General features: G+C 51.7%; 1 protein-coding gene across 10 annotated transcripts in view; it reads left to right on the top strand.

Moving 5' to 3' along the window:
• The window catches only part of VAV2 (vav guanine nucleotide exchange factor 2), a 103,190-nt gene that overhangs the window by 69,415 nt on the left and 13,732 nt on the right, over positions 1 to 20,043 (top strand). For 6 of the 10 annotated variants that reach the window (XM_072131529.1, XM_072131525.1, XM_072131528.1 and 3 more), the window contains 17 exons: positions 1,793 to 1,892; positions 1,972 to 2,067; positions 2,198 to 2,266; positions 2,341 to 2,427; positions 2,630 to 2,715; positions 2,788 to 2,920; positions 3,401 to 3,415; positions 5,709 to 5,818; positions 5,887 to 5,988; positions 6,109 to 6,197; positions 6,279 to 6,295; positions 6,420 to 6,441; positions 8,658 to 8,785; positions 8,860 to 8,925; positions 8,997 to 9,034; positions 9,109 to 9,225; positions 19,188 to 19,275. In XM_072131529.1, coding sequence (XP_071987630.1) covers positions 1,793 to 1,892; positions 1,972 to 2,067; positions 2,198 to 2,266; positions 2,341 to 2,427; positions 2,630 to 2,715; positions 2,788 to 2,920; positions 3,401 to 3,415; positions 5,709 to 5,818; positions 5,887 to 5,988; positions 6,109 to 6,197; positions 6,279 to 6,295; positions 6,420 to 6,441; positions 8,658 to 8,785; positions 8,860 to 8,925; positions 8,997 to 9,034; positions 9,109 to 9,225; positions 19,188 to 19,275 — 1,363 coding nt within the window. The remainder of the gene's footprint in view (positions 1 to 1,792; positions 1,893 to 1,971; positions 2,068 to 2,197; positions 2,267 to 2,340; positions 2,428 to 2,629; positions 2,716 to 2,787; positions 2,921 to 3,400; positions 3,416 to 5,708; positions 5,819 to 5,886; positions 5,989 to 6,108; positions 6,198 to 6,278; positions 6,296 to 6,419; positions 6,442 to 8,657; positions 8,786 to 8,859; positions 8,926 to 8,996; positions 9,035 to 9,108; positions 9,226 to 19,187; positions 19,276 to 20,043) is intronic. The other 4 variants (XM_072131527.1, XM_072131530.1, XM_072131532.1 and 1 more) reach the window with 2 other exon arrangements.

The following is a 20,043-nucleotide window of genomic DNA, read 5'->3' as shown; positions in this document are numbered from 1 at the left end:
TCCTGTATATATATATATACAGTGCACAGTACTACTTCTCCTGTATATATATATATACAGTGCACAGTACTACTTCTCCTGTATATATATATATATACAGTGCACAGTACTACTTCTCCTGTATATATACAGTGCACAGTACTACTTCTCCTGTATATATACAGTGCACAGTACTACTTCTCCTGTATATATACAGTGCACAGTACTACTTCTCCTGTATATATATATATATACAGTGCACAGTACTACTTCTCCTGTATATATATATATACAGTGCACAGTACTACTTCTCCTGTATATATACAGTGCACAGTACTACTTCTCCTGTATATATATATATACAGTGCACAGTACTACTTCTCCTGTATATATACAGTGCACAGTACTACTTCTCCTGTATATATATACAGTGCACAGTACTACTTCTCCTGTGTATATGGGCAGTGCACAGTACTACTTCTCCTGTATATATATACAGTGCACAGTACTACTTCTCCTGTATATATATACAGTGCACAGTACTACTTCTCCTGTATATATATACAGTGCACAGTACTACTTCTGCTGTATATATGTACAGTGCACAGTACTACTTCTCCTGTGTATATATATACAGTGCACAGTACTACTTCTCCTGTATATATATATACAGTGCACAGTACTACTTCTCCTGTATATATGGACAGTGTACAGTACTACTTCTCCTGTATATATACAGTGCACAGTACTTCTTCTCCTGTATATATACAGTGCACAGTACTACTTCTCCTGTATATATACAGTGCACAGTACTACTTCTCCTGTATATATATATATATATACAGTGCACAGTACTACTTCTCCTGTATATATACAGTGCACAGTACTACTTCTCCTGTATATATATACAGTGCACAGTACTACTTCTCCTGTATATATACAGTGCACAGTACTACTTCTCCTGTATATATATACAGTGCACAGTACTACTTCTCCTGTATATATATACAGTGCACAGTACTACTTCTCCTGTATATATATGCAGTGCACAGTACTACTTCTCCTGTATATATATACAGTGCACAGTACTACTTCTCCTGTGTATATGGGCAGTGCACAGTACTACTTCTCCTGTATATATATATACAGTGCACAGTACTACTTCTCCTGTATACATGGACAGTGCACAGTACTACTTCTCCTGTATATATACAGTGCACAGTACTACTTCTCCTGTATATATATACAGTGCACAGTACTACTTCTCCTGTATATATACAGTGCACAGTACTACTTCTCCTGTATATATATACAGTGCACAGTACTACTTCTCCTGTATATATATACAGTGCACAGTACTACTTCTCCTGTGTATATACAGTGCACAGTACTACTTCTCCTGTGTATATACAGTGCACAGTACTACTTCTCCTGTATATATATACAGTGCACAGTACTACTTCTCCTGTATATATATACAGTGCACAGTACTACTTCTCCTGTATATATATACAGTGCACAGTACTACTTCTCCTGTATATATGGGCAGTGCACAGTACTACTTCTCCTGTGTATATGGGCAGTGCACAGTACTACTTCTCCTGTATATATATACAGTGCACAGTACTACTTCTCCTGTATATATACAGTGCACAGTACTACTTCTCCTGTATATATATACAGTGCACAGTACTACTTCTCCTGTGTATATGGGCAGTGCACAGTACTACTTCTCCTGTATATATATATATACAGTGCACAGTACTACTTCTCTGCTTGGGTGCAGTGACTATTAACCCCGTGTCTCCTGCAGGCTGCTGATCTATGGCGAGTATTGCAGTCACATAGAATTCTCCCAGAAGACGCTGGATCAGCTGATGGCAACGCGGGATGAAGTCCGACAAAAGATTGAGGTGGGTGCAGGCTCCGCTGGGGGTTGTAGTACTAGAGTGTGGATATCCGGGGTCTTAGCTTTGTGTTTGTCTCTGTCAGGAATGTTCCATGAAGGTCCAGGATGGAAAGTTTAAGCTGCAGGACCTGATGGTGGTGCCCATGCAGAGGGTCCTCAAGTACCACCTGCTGCTAAAGGTAACCCCCACCCAATGCAGGGTCCCTGCGGTGTAGACCCCCACCCAATGCAGGGTCCCTGCGGTGTAGACCCCCTGAGCTGCACAGACACATTGGGGTCCGCCATGTGATGGGATAATTTTGCACACAGGAGCTGCTGAGCCACACGGGGGACGGCCCAGAGCTACACACCCTGAAGGAGGCCCTGGAGGCCATGCAGGTGAGCCCCTCCCATCACCCCCTGCGCTGACCTCTTACCCCTGCACCCGTGACCCTTCTGGTTTTTTCTCCTAGGATTTGGCCATGTACATTAATGAAGTAAAGCGAGACAAGGAGACCCTCAAGAAGATAAGCGACTTCCAGAACTCCATAGAGAACCTGGTGAGTGACCCCAGTGGCCCGTGTCATGTGACCACTAACGTCCCCTGTGCGCTATAAGATCTAAGTTCATAGGGGTCAGAGGTCACGGAGGTCCAGTATGGGTCTGCTCCCCGGTTCTGAGGTCATGGAGGGGCTCCCTAGTTCAGGGGTCCAGTTTGGGTTTTGCTCCAGTGGTGACTTTGCCCCCGGCGCCTTCTCTCAGCAGGTGAATCTGGTGGAATTTGGGCGCCCAAAGATTGATGGGGAGCTGAAGGTGCGATCCATTGTGAACCAGGCCAAGCAGGACAGGTGAGGGGACAGCACATGGGAGGGGTGTGGGGTAGAGCCAGGGGTCCTGACGCCTCCCCCTCCCCCGCACAGGTACCTCTTCCTGTTTGATAAGGTGGTCATCGTCTGTAAGAGGAAGGGAGATAACTTTGAGCTGAAGGAGATCATCGAACTTCTCTACCACAAGATGTCAGACGACCCCACCTACAACAAGGACATCAAGAAGGTAGGTACTGGGGGGGGGGGTCCCTGTGCCGGGGGGATGTGCACGGGAGGGGGGGTCCCTGTGCCGGGGGGGATGTGCACGGGAGGGGGGGGTCCCTGTGCCGGGGATATGTGCACAGGCCGGGGGGATGTGCACGGGAGGGGGGTCCCTGTGCCGGTGGGATGTGCACGGGAGGGGGGGGGGTCCCTGTGCTGGGGGGGATGTGCACGGGCAGGGGGGTCCCTGTGCCGGGGATATGTGCACGGGCCGGGGGGATGTGCACGGGAGGGGGGTCCCTGTGCCGGGGGGATGTGCACGGGAGGGGGGGGGTCCCTGTGCCGGGGGGGGGATGTGCACGGGAGGGGGGGGGTCCCTGTGCCGGGGGGGGGATGTGCACGGGAGGGGGGGGGTTGTCCCTGTGCCGGGGGGATGTGCACGGGCAGGGGGGGGGGTGTGCACTTTCCTCATGTCTTTCTCTCTGATTTTTCATGCTGGCGCCAGTCACATGGTAAAATGGTAAGATGCGTAGATGTGAGCGCCTCTCCGCCACAGCGCGACATCTGCCGCTCCTGCCCCCCTCTTGCTATACCGCACCAGCCCCGCCCTCCCACGCTGCACATTGCCAGCTCTCTCTCTTGCTGACGCTCTGCCCGCTCTCTCTCTCTTGCTGACGCTCTGCCCGCTCTCTCTCTCTTGCTGACGCTCTGCCCGCTCTCTCTCTCTTGCTGACGCTCTGCCCGCTCTCTCTCTCTTGCTGACGCTCTGCCCGCTCTCTCTCTCTTGCTGACGCTCTGCCCGCTCTCTCTCTCTTGCTGACGCTCTGCCCGCTCTCTCTCTCTTGCTGACGCTCTGCCCGCTCTCTCTCTCTTGCTGACGCTCTGCCCGCTCTCTCTCTCTTGCTGACGCTCTGCCCGCTCTCTCTCTCTTGCTGACGCTCTGCCCGCTCTCTCTCTCTTGCTGACGCTCTGCCCGCTCTCGCTCTCTTGCTGACGCTCTGCCCGCTCTCGCTCTCTTGCTGACGCTCTGCCCGCTCTCGCTCTCTTGCTGACGCTCTGCCCGCTCTCGCTCTCTTGCTGACGCTCTGCCCGCTCTCGCTCTCTTGCTGACGCTCTGCCCGCTCTCGCTCTCTTGCTGACGCTCTGCCCGCTCTCGCTCTCTTGCTGACGCTCTGCCCGCTCTCGCTCTCTTGCTGACGCTCTGCCCGCTCTCGCTCTCTTGCTGACGCTCTGCCCGCTCTCGCTCTCTTGCTGACGCTCTGCCCGCTCTCGCTCTCTTGCTGACGCTCTGCCCGCTCTCTCTCGCTCTCTTGCTGACGCTCTGCCCGCTCTCTCTCGCTCTCTTGCTGACGCTCTGCCCGCTCTCTCTCGCTCTCTTGCTGACGCTCTGCCCGCTCTCTCTCGCTCTCTTGCTGACGCTCTGCCCGCTCTCTCTCGCTCTCTTGCTGACGCTCTGCCCGCTCTCTCTCGCTCTCTTGCTGACGCTCTGCCCGCTCTCTCTCGCTCTCTTGCTGACGCTCTGCCCGCTCTCTCTCGCTCTCTTGCTGACGCTCTGCCCGCTCTCTCTTGCTGACGCTCTGCCCGCTCTCTCTTGCTGACGCTCTGCCCGCTCTCTCTCGCTCTCTTGCTGACGCTCTGCCCGCTCTCTCTCGCTCTCTTGCTGACGCTCTGCCCGCTCTCTCTCGCTCTCTTGCTGACGCTCTGCCCGCTCTCTCTCGCTCTCTTGCTGACGCTCTGCCCGCTCTCTCTCGCTCTCTTGCTGACGCTCTGCCCGCTCTCTCTCGCTCTCTTGCTGACGCTCTGCCCGCTCTCTCTCGCTCTCTTGCTGACGCTCTGCCCGCTCTCTCTCGCTCTCTTGCTGACGCTCTGCCCGCTCTCTCTCGCTCTCTTGCTGACGCTCTGCCCGCTCTCTCTCGCTCTCTTGCTGACGCTCTGCCCGCTCTCTCTCGCTCTCTTGCTGACGCTCTGCCCGCTCTCTCTCGCTCTCTTGCTGACGCTCTGCCCGCTCTCTCTCGCTCTCTTGCTGACGCTCTGCCCGCTCTCTCTCGCTCTCTTGCTGACGCTCTGCCCGCTCTCTCTCGCTCTCTTGCTGACGCTCTGCCCGCTCTCTCTCGCTCTCTTGCTGACGCTCTGCCCGCTCTCTCTCGCTCTCTTGCTGACGCTCTGCCCGCTCTCTCTCGCTCTCTTGCTGACGCTCTGCCCGCTCTCTCTCGCTCTCTTGCTGACGCTCTGCCCGCTCTCTCTCGCTCTCTTGCTGACGCTCTGCCCGCTCTCTCTCGCTCTCTTGCTGACGCTCTGCCCGCTCTCTCTCGCTCTCTTGCTGACGCTCTGCCCGCTCTCTCTCGCTCTCTTGCTGACGCTCTGCCCGCTCTCTCTCGCTCTCTTGCTGACGCTCTGCCCGCTCTCTCTCGCTCTCTTGCTGACGCTCTGCCCGCTCTCTCTCGCTCTCTTGCTGACGCTCTGCCCGCTCTCTCTCGCTCTCTTGCTGACGCTCTGCCCGCTCTCTCTCGCTCTCTTGCTGACGCTCTGCCCGCTCTCTCTCGCTCTCTTGCTGACGCTCTGCCCGCTCTCTCTCGCTCTCTTGCTGACGCTCTGCCCGCTCTCTCTCGCTCTCTTGCTGACGCTCTGCCCGCTCTCTCTCGCTCTCTTGCTGACGCTCTGCCCGCTCTCTCTCGCTCTCTTGCTGACGCTCTGCCCGCTCTCTCTCGCTCTCTTGCTGACGCTCTGCCCGCTCTCTCTCGCTCTCTTGCTGACGCTCTGCCCGCTCTCTCTCGCTCTCTTGCTGACGCTCTGCCCGCTCTCTCTCTTTGCAGTGGTCGTACGGCTTCTACCTCATCCACCTGCAGGGAAAGCAGGGATTCCAGTTCTTCTGTAAGACGGAGGAGATGAAGAGGAAGTGGATGGAGCAATTTGAGATGGCGATGTACGCTGCGCGGGGACGTGGGGGTTGATGGGGTTTTTCTGGCGCCGCTCATCTTTTTGTTTTTGCAGCTCAAACATCAAACCTGAGAAAGCCACGGCCAATCACCACAACTTCCAGATGTTCACCTTCGAGCGAACCACCAGCTGCAAAGCCTGCAGGATGTTCCTGAGGTGAGCGCTGGGCGTGGCTCCCGGGCCCTGCCCCTGGCGCTGGGCGTGGCTCCCGGGCCCTGCCCCTGGCGCTGGGCGTGGCTCCCGCTCCTGCGCTGACCCTGGTTCTCTCTTCTTCAGGGGGACCTTCTATCAGGGCTATCACTGCGGCCGGTGTGGAGTGGGGGTCCACAAGGAGTGTCTGGAGAAGGTGCCCCCCTGCAGGATGGGTGAGTGCGGCTGCGGGGCTTCTGCTCGGGCTCTGGCGCTCGGATCTCGTACTGATGGCGATTTCTCTCTCTTTGTTCCAGGTCCTGGGGATGAAATGGTAAGAGACCCCCCGGAGCGTCACTAGTGGGGAGGGAGAGGGCGGGCCCCGCAGGTATGGGGTGTCCTGATAGGCTGGGGAGGCGCTCGCCATGGCCGCTGACGTGTTTCTTGTCTTCTTGCAGGACGCGCTGACAACAATATCAGGTGAGTATCCCTGCACAACAACGGCTGAGGACTCGTCACAGTGTGTCAGTGCAGGCAAAGAGCACCGGGTCATGTGCACGCACCCCCCCACCCCCCGCTGCATCATCTGCCAGCACCCCCCCACCCCCCGCTGCATCATCTGCCAGCACCCCCCACCCCCGCTGCATCATCTGCATGCACCCCCCACCCCGCCGCATCATCTGCCAGCACCCCCCACTCCCGCTGCATCATCTGCATGCACCCCCACCCCCCGCTGCATCATCTGCCAGCACCCCCACCCCCCGCTGCATCATCTGCCAGCACCCCCCACCCCCGCTGCATCATCTGCATGCACCCCCCACCCCCGCTGCGTCATCTGCCAGCACCCCCCCACCCCCGCTGCATCATCTGCATGCACCCCCCACCCCCGCTGCATCATCTGCCAGCACCCCCCCACCCCCCGCTGCATCATCTGCCAGCACCCCCCACCCCCCGCTGCATCATCTGCCAGCACCCCCCTGCTGCATCATCTGCCAGCACCCCCCCACCCCCTGCTGCATCATCTGCCAGCACCCCCCCACCCCCTGCTGCATCATCTGCCAGCACCTCCCCCACCCCCTGCTGCATCATCTGCCAGCACCCCCCCACCCCCCGCATCATCTGCCAGCACCCCCCCACCCCCCGCTGCATCATCTGCCAGCACCCCCCACCCCCCGCTGCATCATCTGCCAGCAACCCCCCCACCCCCGCTGCATCATCTGCCAGCACCCCTGCCCCCCGCTGCATCATCTGCCAGCACCCCCCCCCACCCCCGCTGCATCATCTGCCAGCAACCCCCCCACCCCCGCTGCATCATCTGCCAGCAACCCCCCCACCCCCCGCTGCATCATCTGCCAGCACCCCCACCCCCCGCTGCATCATCTGCCAGCACCTCGCCCACCCCCGCTGCATCATCTGCCAGAACCTCCCCCACCCCCCGCTGCATCATCTGCCAGCACCTCCCCCACCCCCGCTGCATCATCTGCCAGCACCCCCCCACCCCCTGCTGCATCATCTGCCAGAACCTCCCCCACCCCCTGCTGCATCATCTGCCAGCACCCCCCCACCCCCCGCTGCATCATCTGCCAGCACCCCCCCACCCCCTGCTGCATCATCTGCCAGAACCTCCCCCACCCCCTGCTGCATCATCTGCCAGCACCCCCCCACCCCCCGCTGCATCATCTGCATGCACCCCCCACCCCCCGCCGCATCATCTGCCAGCACCTCCCCCACCCCCGCTGCATCATCTGCCAGCAACCCCCCCACCCCCGCTGCATCATCTGCCAGCAACCCCCCCACCCCCCGCTGCATCATCTGCCAGCACCCCCACCCCCCGCTGCATCATCTGCCAGCACCTCGCCCACCCCCGCTGCATCATCTGCCAGAACCTCCCCCACCCCCTGCTGCATCATCTGCCAGCACCTCCCCCACCCCCGCTGCATCATCTGCCAGCACCCCCCCACCCCCTGCTGCATCATCTGCCAGAACCTCCCCCACCCCCTGCTGCATCATCTGCCAGCACCTCCCCCACCCCCTGCTGCATCATCTGCCAGCACCCCCCCACCCCCCGCTGCATCATCTGCCAGCACCCCCCCCCACCCCCTGCTGCATCATCTGCCAGAACCTCCCCCACCCCCTGCTGCATCATCTGCCAGCACCCCCCCACCCCCCGCTGCATCATCTGCATGCACCCCCCACCCCCCGCCGCATCATCTGCCAGCACCCCCACCCCCCGCTGCATCATCTGCCAGCACCTCCCCCACCCCCCGCTGCATCATCTGCCAGCACCTCCCCCACCCCCGCTGCATCATCTGCATGCACCCCCACCCCCCGCCGCATCATCTGCCAGCACCTCCCCCACCCCCCGCTGCATCATCTGCATGCACCCCCACCCCCCGCCGCATCATCTGCCAGCACCCCCCACCCCCCGCTGCATCATCTGCCAGCACCCCCCCCCAGCCGCATCATCTGCCAGCAACCCCCCACCCCCGCCGCATCATCTGCCAGCACCCCCCCCCGCTGCATCATCTGCCAGCACCGCCCCCCCCCCCGCTGCATCATCTGCCAGCACCCCCCCCCGCTGCATCATCTGCCAGCACCGCCCCCCCCCCCCCCCGCTGCATCATCTGCCAGCACCCCCCCACCCCCTGCCACATCAATTCTCCTGTCACCAGTACTCATAGGGTTAATCTGTCCAGGGCCTAAGATGTTGGCCGCACAGAATTATTACGGGAACCCCGCGCCCCCCGGTAAACCTGTCCTGACCTTCCAGACTGGAGAAGTGATCGAGCTCCTGAGGGGCGATCCCGATTCCCAATGGTGGGAGGTAAGTGACCCCGAATCCCTGGGATGGGCGGTGCCTGTGCGCTGTGACTGACCGCGCTCCCCTCACCTCCGCAGGGGCGACTCCTCCTCACCCGGAAGTCCGGATACTTCCCCAGCTCCTCGGTGAAGCCCTGTCCTGTGGTAAGTGGCGCCCCCTGTACCCCAAATACCAGCACCGCACCTCATACTCTGACCTGTTGTGTCTCTTCCAGCAGCCGGTGAGCCGCTCCGACTACAGCAGATACCCCTGGTAGGTGCCCCCTCGTCTGCAGCACCTCCTGCGCTCCGGGTGCCTCGTGCCTCACACATTCTCCTCCCTTACAGGTTTGCAGGAAATGTGGAGCGTCCACAGGCCGACAACCTACTAAAGTCTCATCTCAGCGGAACCTACCTGATCCGAGAGCGACCCGCAGAGGCCGAGAGATTTGCTATTAGCATCAAGTAAGTCACCACTAGGGGGAGCTCACTACATACACATTATACACCACCACTAGGGGGAGCTCACTACATACACATTATACACCACCACTAGGAGGAGATCACTACATACACATTATACACCACCACTAGGGGGAGATCACTACATACAGATTATACACCACCACTAGGAGGAGATCACTACATACACATTATACACCACCACTAGGAGGAGATCACTACATACACATTATACACCACCACTAGGAGGAGATCACTACATACACATTATACACCATCACTAGGGGGGAGATCACTACATACACATTATACACCACCACTAGGGGGAGATCACTACATACACATTATACACCACCACTAGGGGGAGCTCACTACATACACATTATATACCACCACTAGGAGGAGATCACTACATACAGATTATACACCACCACTAGGGGGAGATCACTACATACACATTATACACCACCACTAGGGGGAGATCACTACATACACATTATACACCACCACTAGGAGGAGATCACTACATACAGATTATACACCACCACTAGGGGGAGATCACTACATACAGATTATACACCACCACTAGGGGGAGATCACTACATACACATTATACACCACCACTAGGAGGAGATCACTACATACACATTATACACCACCACTAGGAGGAGATCACTACATACACATTATACACCACCACTAGGGGAAGCTCACTACATACACATTATACACCACCACTAGGGGGAGATCACTACATACACATTATACACCACCACTAGGGGGAGATCACTACATACAGATTATACACCACCACTAGGGGGAGATCACTACATACACATTATACACCACCACTAGGAGGAGATCACTACATACACATTATACACCACCACTAGGGGAAGCTCACTACATACACATTATACACCACCACTAGGAGGAGATCACTACATACAGATTATACACCACCACTAGGGGGAGATCACTACATACAGATTATACACCACCACTAGGGGGAGATCACTACATACACATTATACACCACCACTAGGAGGAGATCACTACATACACATTATACACCACCACTAGGAGGAGATCACTACATACACATTATACACCACCACTAGGGGAAGCTCACTACATACACATTATACACCACCACTAGGGGGAGATCACTACATACACATTATACACCACCACTGGGGGGAGCTCACTACATACACATTATACACCACCACTAGGGGGAGATCACTACATACACATTATACACCACCACTAGGGGGAGATCACTACATACACATTATACACCACCACTGGGGGGAGCTCACTACATACACATTATACACCACCACTAGGGGGAGATCACTACATACAGATTATACACCACCACTAGGAGGAGATCACTACATACACATTATACACCACCACTAGGGGGAGATCACTACACACACATTATACACCACCACTAGGGGGAGCTCACTACATACACATTATACACCACCACTAGGAGGAGATCACTACATACAGATTATACACCACCACTAGGGGGCGATCACTACATACACATTATACACCACCACTAGGGGAAGCTCACTACATGCACATTATACACCACCACTAGGAGGAGATCACTACATACACATTATACACCACCACTAGGGGAAGCTCACTACATACACATTATACACCACCACTAGGGGGAGATCACTACATACACATTATACACCACCACTAGGGGGAGCTCACTACATACAGATTATACACCACCACTAGGAGGAGATCACTACATACACATTATACACCACCACTAGGGGGAGATCACTACATACACATTATACACCACCACTAGGGGGAGCTCACTACATACACATTATACACCACCACTAGGAGGAGATCACTACATACACATTATACACCACCACTAGGGGGAGATCACTACATACAGATTATACACCACCACTAGGAGGAGATCACTACATACAGATTATACACCACCACTAGGGGGAGATCACTACATACACATTATACACCACCACTAGGAGGAGATCACTACATACAGATTATACACCACCACTAGGGGGAGATCACTACATACACATTATACACAACAACTAGGAGGAGATCACTACATACACATTATACACCACCACTAGAGGGAGATCACTACATACACATTATACACCACCACTAGGGGGAGATCACTACATACAGATTATACACCACCACTAGGGGGAGCTCACTACATACAGATTATACACCACCACTAGGGGGAGATCACTACATACACATTATACACCACCACTAGGGGGAGCTTACTACATACACATTATACACCACCACTAGGGGGAGATCACTACATACACATTATACACCACCACTAGGGGGAGATCACTACATACACATTATACACCACCACTAGGGGGAGATCACTACATACACATTATACACCACCACTAGGAGGAGATCACTACATACACATTATACACCACCACTAGGGGGAGCTCACTACATACAGATTATACATCACCACTAGGGGGAGATCACTACATACACATTATACACCACCACTAGGGGGAGATCACTACATACAGATTATACACCACCACTAGGAGGAGATCACTACATACACATTATACACCACCACTAGGGGGAGATCACTACATACACATTATACACCACCACTAGGGGGAGCTCACTACATACACATTATACACCACCACTAGGAGGAGATCACTACATACACATTATACACCACCACTAGGGGGAGATCACTACATACACATTATACACCACCACTAGGAGGAGATCACTACATACAGATTATACACCACCACTAGGAGGAGATCACTACATACAGATTATACACCACCACTAGGGGGAGATCACTACATACACATTATACACCACCACTAGGAGGAGATCACTACATACAGATTATACACCACCACTAGGGGGAGATCACTACATACACATTATACACCACCACTAGGAGGAGATCACTACATACAGATTATACACCACCACTAGAGGGAGATCACTACATACACATTATACACCACCACTAGGGGGAGATCACTACATACAGATTATACACCACCACTAGGGGGAGCTCACTACATACAGATTATACACCACCACTAGGGGGAGATCACTACATACACATTATACACCACCACTAGGGGGAGCTTACTACATACACATTATACACCACCACTAGGGGGAGATCACTACATACACATTATACACCACCACTAGGGGGAGATCACTACATACACATTATACACCACCACTAGGGGGAGATCACTACATACACATTATACACCACCACTAGGAGGAGATCACTACATACACATTATACACCACCACTAGGGGGAGCTCACTACATACAGATTATACACCACCACTAGGGGGAGATCACTACATACACATTATACACCACCACTAGGGGGAGATCACTACATACAGATTATACACCACCACTAGGAGGAGATCACTACATACACATTATACACCACCACTAGGGGGAGCTCACTACATACACATTATACACCACCACTAGGGGGAGATCACTACATACACATTATACACCACCACTAGGGGGAGATCACTACATACACATTATACACCACCACTAGGGGGAGATCACTACATACACATTATACACCACCACTAGGAGGAGATCACTACATACAGATTATACATCACCACTAGGGGAGATCACTACATACACATTATACACCACCACTAGGGGGAGATCACTACATACACATTATACACCACCACTAGGAGGAGATCACTACATACAGATTATACACCACCACTAGGAGGAGATCACTACATACACATTATACACCACCACTAGGGGGAGATCACTACATACAGATTATACACCACCACTAGGGGGAGATCACTACATACACATTATACACCACCACTAGGGGGAGATCACTACATACACATTATACACCACCACTAGGGGGAGATCACTACATACACATTATACACCACCACTAGGAGGAGATCACTACATACAGATTATACATCACCACTAGGGGAGATCACTACATACACATTATACACCACCACTAGGGGGAGATCACTACATACACATTATACACCACCACTAGGAGGAGATCACTACATACAGATTATACACCACCACTAGGGGGAGATCACTACATACACATTATACACCACCACTAGGGGGAGCTCACTACATACAGATTATACACCACCACTAGGGGGAGATCACTACATACACATTATACACCACCACTAGGGGGAGATCACTACATACACATTATACACCACCACTAGGAGGAGATCACTACATACACATTATACACCACCACTAGGGGGAGATCACTACATACAGATTATACACCACCACTAGGGGGAGATCACTATATACAGATTATACACCACCACTAGGGGGAGATCACTACATACACATTATACACCACCACTAGGGGGAGATCACTACATACACATTATACACCACCACTAGGGGGAGCTCACTACATACACATTATACACCACCACTAGGAGGAGATCACTACATACACATTATACACCACCACTAGGGGGAGATCACTACATACACATTATACACCACCACTAGGAGGAGATCACTACATACAGATTATACACCACCACTAGGAGGAGATCACTACATACAGATTATACACCACCACTAGGAGGAGATCACTACATACAGATTATACACCACCACTAGGGGGAGATCACTACATACACATTATACACCACCACTAGGAGGAGATCACTACATACAGATTATACACCACCACTAGGGGGAGATCACTACATACACATTATACACAACAACTAGGAGGAGATCACTACATACACATTATACACCACCACTAGAGGGAGATCACTACATACACATTATACACCACCACTAGGGGGAGATCACTACATACAGATTATACACCACCACTAGGGGGAGCTCACTACATACAGATTATACACCACCACTAGGGGGAGATCACTACATACACATTATACACCACCACTAGGGGGAGCTTACTACATACACATTATACACCACCACTAGGGGGAGATCACTACATACACATTATACACCACCACTAGGGGGAGATCACTACATACACATTATACACCACCACTAGGGGGAGATCACTACATACACATTATACACCACCACTAGGAGGAGATCACTACATACACATTATACACCACCACTAGGGGGAGCTCACTACATACAGATTATACACCACCACTAGGGGGAGATCACTACATACACATTATACACCACCACTAGGGGGAGATCACTACATACAGATTATACACCACCACTAGGAGGAGATCACTACATACACATTATACACCACCACTAGGGGGAGATCACTACATACACATTATACACCACCACTAGGGGGAGCTCACTACATACACATTATACACCACCACTAGGGGGAGATCACTACATACACATTATACACCACCACTAGGGGGAGCTCACTACATACACATTATACATCACCACTAGGAGGAGATCACTACATACAGATTATACATCACCACTAGGAGGAGATCACTACATACACATTATACACCACCACTAGGGGGAGATCACTACATACAGATTATACACCACCACTAGGGGGAGATCACTACATACACATTATACACCACCACTAGGGGGAGATCACTACATACACATTATACATCACCACTAGGAGGAGATCACTACATACACATTATACATCACCACTAGGAGGAGATCACTACATACACATTATACACCACCACTAGGGGGAGATCACTACATACACATTATACACCACCACTAGGGGGAGATCACTACATACACATTATACACCACCACTAGGAGGAGATCACTACATACACATTATACACCACCACTAGGAGGAGATCACTACATACACATTATACACCACCACTAGGGGGAGATCACTACATACACATTATACACCACCACTAGGGGGAGCTCACTACATACACATTATACACCACGACTAGGGGGAGATCACTACATACACATTATACACCACCACTAGGAGGAGATCACTACATACACATTATACATCACCACTAGGGGGAGATCACTACATACACATTATACACCACCACTAGGGGGAGATCACTACATACACATTATACACCACCACTAGGAGGAGATCACTACATACACATTATACACCACCACTAGGAGGAGATCACTACATACACATTATACACCACCACTAGGGGGAGATCACTACATACACATTATACACCACCACTAGGAGGAGATCACTACATACACATTATACACCACCACTAGGGGGAGATCACTACATACACATTATACACCACCACTAGGGGGAGATCACTACATACACATTATACACCACCACTAGGAGGAGATCACTACATACACATTATACACCACCACTAGGAGGAGATCACTACATACACATTATACACCACCACTAGGAGGAGATCACTACATACACATTATACACCACCACTAGGGGGAGATCACTACATACAGATTATACACCACCACTAGGGGGAGATCACTACATACAGATTATACACCACCACTAGGGGGAGATCACTACATACACATTATACACCACCACTAGGAGGAGATCACTACATACACATTATACACCACCACTAGGAGGAGATCACTACATACACATTATACACCACCACTAGGGGGAGATCACTACATACACATTATACACCACCACTAGGGGGAGATCACTACATACACATTATACACCACCACTAGGGGGAGATCACTACATACACATTATACACCACCACTAGGGGGAGATCACTACATACACATTATACACCACCACTAGGGGGAGATCACTACATACACATTATACACCACCACTAGTAGGAGATCACTACATACACATTATACACCACCACTAGGGGGAGATCACTACATACACATTATACACCACCACTAGGGGGAGATCACTACATACACATTATACACCACCACTAGGGGGAGATCACTACATACACATTATACACCACCACTAGGGGGAGATCACTACATACAGATTATACACCACCACTAGGGGGAGATCACTACATACAGATTATACACCACCACTAGGAGGAGATCACTACATACACATTATACACCACCACTAGGGGGAGATCACTACATACAGATTATACACCACCACTAGGAGGAGATCACTACATACACATTATACACCACCACTAGGGGGAGATCACTACATACAGATTATACACCACCACTAGGGGGAGATCACTACATACAGATTATACACCACCACTAGGGGGAGATCACTACATACACATTATACACCACCACTAGGAGGAGATCACTACATACACATTATACACCACCACTAGGAGGAGATCACTACATACACATTATACACCACCACTAGGGGGAGATCACTACATACACATTATACACCACCACTAGGGGGAGATCACTACATACACATTATACACCACCACTAGGGGGAGATCACTACATACACATTATACACCACCACTAGGGGGAGATCACTACATACACATTATACACCACCACTAGGGGGAGATCACTACATACACATTATACACCACCACTAGGGGGAGATCACTACATACACATTATACACCACCACTAGGGGGAGATCACTACATACACATTATACACCACCACTAGGGGGAGATCACTACATACACATTATACACCACCACTAGGGGGAGATCACTACATACAGATTATACACCACCACTAGGAGGAGATCACTACATACACATTATACACCACCACTAGGGGGAGATCACTACATACAGATTATACACCACCACTAGGGGGAGCTCACTACATACACATTATACACCACCACTAGGAGGAGATCACTACATACACATTATACACCACCACTAGGAGGAGATCACTACATACACATTATACACCACCACTAGGAGGAGATCACTACATACACATTATACACCACCACTATATACAGATTATACACCACCACTAGGAGGAGATCACTACATACAGATTATACACCACCACTAGGGGGAGCTCACTACATACACATTATACACCACCACTAGGGGGAGATCACTACATACACATTATACACCACCACTAGGAGGAGATCACTACATACACATTATACACCACCACTAGGGGGAGATCACTACATAGACATTATACACCACCACTAGGGGGAGCTCACTACATACAGATTATACACCACCACTAGGGGGAGATCACTACATACACATTATACATCACCACTAGGAGGAGATCACTACATACACATTATACACCACCACTAGGAGGAGATCACTACATACACATTATACACCACCACTAGGAGGAGATCACTACATACACATTATACACCACCACTAGGGGGAGATCACTACATACACATTATACACCACCACTAGGGGGAGATCACTACATACACATTATACACCACCACTAGGAGGAGATCACTACATACAGATTATACATCACCACTAGGGGAGATCACTACATACAGATTATACACCACCACTAGGGGGAGATCACTACATACACATTATACACCACCACTAGGGGGAGATCACTACATACAGATTATACATCACCACTAGGGGAGATCACTACATACAGATTATACACCACCACTAGGGGGAGATCACTACATACACATTATACACCACCACTAGGGGGAGATCAATACATACAGATTATACATCACCACTAGGGGGAGATCACTACATACAGATTATACACCACCACTAGGGGGAGATCACTACATACAGATTATACACCACCACTAGGGGGAGATCACTACATACAGATTATACACCACCACTAGGGGGAGATCACTACATACAGATTATACACCACCACTAGGGGGAGATCACTACATACACATTATACACCACCACTAGGGGGAGATCACTACATACAGATTATACATCACCACTAGGGGGAGATCACTACATACACATTATACACCACCACTAGGGGGAGATCACTACATACAGATTATACACCACCACTAGGAGGAGATCACTACATACACATTATACACCACCACTAGGAGGAGATCACTACATACAGATTATACACCACCACTAGGGGGAGATCACTACATACAGATTATACACCACCACTAGGGGGAGATCACTACATACACATTATACACCACCACTAGGAGGAGGTCACTACATACACATTGTACACCACCACTAGGGGGAGATACATCACCACTAGGGGAAGCTCACTACATACAGATTATACAGCCACCACTAGGGGGAGATCACTACACACACATTATACACCACCACTAGGAGGAGATCACTACATACACATTATACACCACCACTAGGAGGAGATCACTACATACACATTATACACCACCACTAGGGGGAGATCACTACATACAGATTATACACCACCACTAGGAGGAGATCACTACATACACATTATACACCACCACTAGGGGGAGATCACTACATACACATTATACATCACCACTAGGAGGAGATCACTACATACACATTATACACCACCACTAGGGGGAGATCACTACATACAGATTATACACCACCACTAGGAGGAGATCACTACATACACATTATACACCACCACTAGGGGGAGATCACTACATACACATTATACACCACCACTAGGGGGAGATCACTACATACACATTATACACCACCACTAGGGGGAGATCACTACATACACATTATACATCACCACTAGGAGGAGATCACTACATACACATTATACACCACCACTAGGGGGAGATCACTACATACAGATTATACACCACCACTAGGAGGAGATCACTACATACACATTATACACCACCACTAGGGGGAGATCACTACATACACATTATACACCACTAGGGGGAGCTCCTCATGTACACAGTGATGCAGCCTCTGGGGGTGTCTGGTGTTTGTGTCTCCTATAGATTTAATGATGAGGTGAAGCACATAAAGGTGGTGGAGAAGGACAGCTGGATCCACATCACGGAGGCGAAGAAGTTTGAAAGTTTATTGGTATTTGACCTTGTGGGGTGGAGTCAGAATGCAGAGGGGCATAAGTTCAAAGGGTGTCCTCTGGGGGCAGTTAGTGACGCCGCTCTCCTGCAGGAGCTGGTGGAGTATTACCAGGTGCAGGGCTCGGTGTGGGGGCAGGTGTCCTCTGGCGGGCAGTTCGGGGGGGTATTCTCTGGGGGGCAGTTCGGAGGGGGTATCCCCAGGGGGCAGCTAGTGATGCCGCTCACCTGCAGGAGCTGGTGGAGTATTACCAGGTGCAGGGCTCGGTGTGGGGGCAGGTGTCCTCTGGGGGGCAGTTCGGGGGGGGGTATCCTCTGGGGGCAGTGGTTGGGGGGTATCCCCTGGGGGCAGCTAGTGATGCCGCTCTCCTGCAGGAGCTGGTGGAGTATTACCAGGTGCAGGGCTCGGTGTGGGGGCAGGTGTCCTCTGGGGGGCAGTTCGGGGGGGGGGTATCCTCTGGGGGCAGTGGTTGGGGGGTATCTCCTGGGGGCAGCTAGTTATGCTGCTCTCCTGCAGGAGCTGGTGGAGTATTACCAGGTGCAGGGCTCGGTGTGGAGGCAGGTGTCCTCTGGGGGACAGTTCGGAGGGGGTATCCTCTGGGGCAGTGGTTGGGGGGGTATCCCCAGGGGGCAGCTAGCGATGCCACGCTCCTGCAGGAGCTGCTGGAGTATTACCAGGTGCAGGGCTCGGTGTGGAGGCAGGTGTCCTCTGGGGGACAGTTCGGAGGGGGTATCCTCTGGGGCAGTGGTTGGGGGGGTATCCCCAGGG

Source organism: Engystomops pustulosus, unplaced genomic scaffold, assembly GCF_040894005.1.
Source record: "Engystomops pustulosus unplaced genomic scaffold, aEngPut4.maternal MAT_SCAFFOLD_85, whole genome shotgun sequence".
NCBI lineage: Eukaryota > Metazoa > Chordata > Amphibia > Anura > Leptodactylidae > Engystomops > Engystomops pustulosus.
The sequence above is the reverse complement of the archived record's forward strand: the minus strand, read 5'-3'. Positions and strand labels throughout refer to the sequence as shown.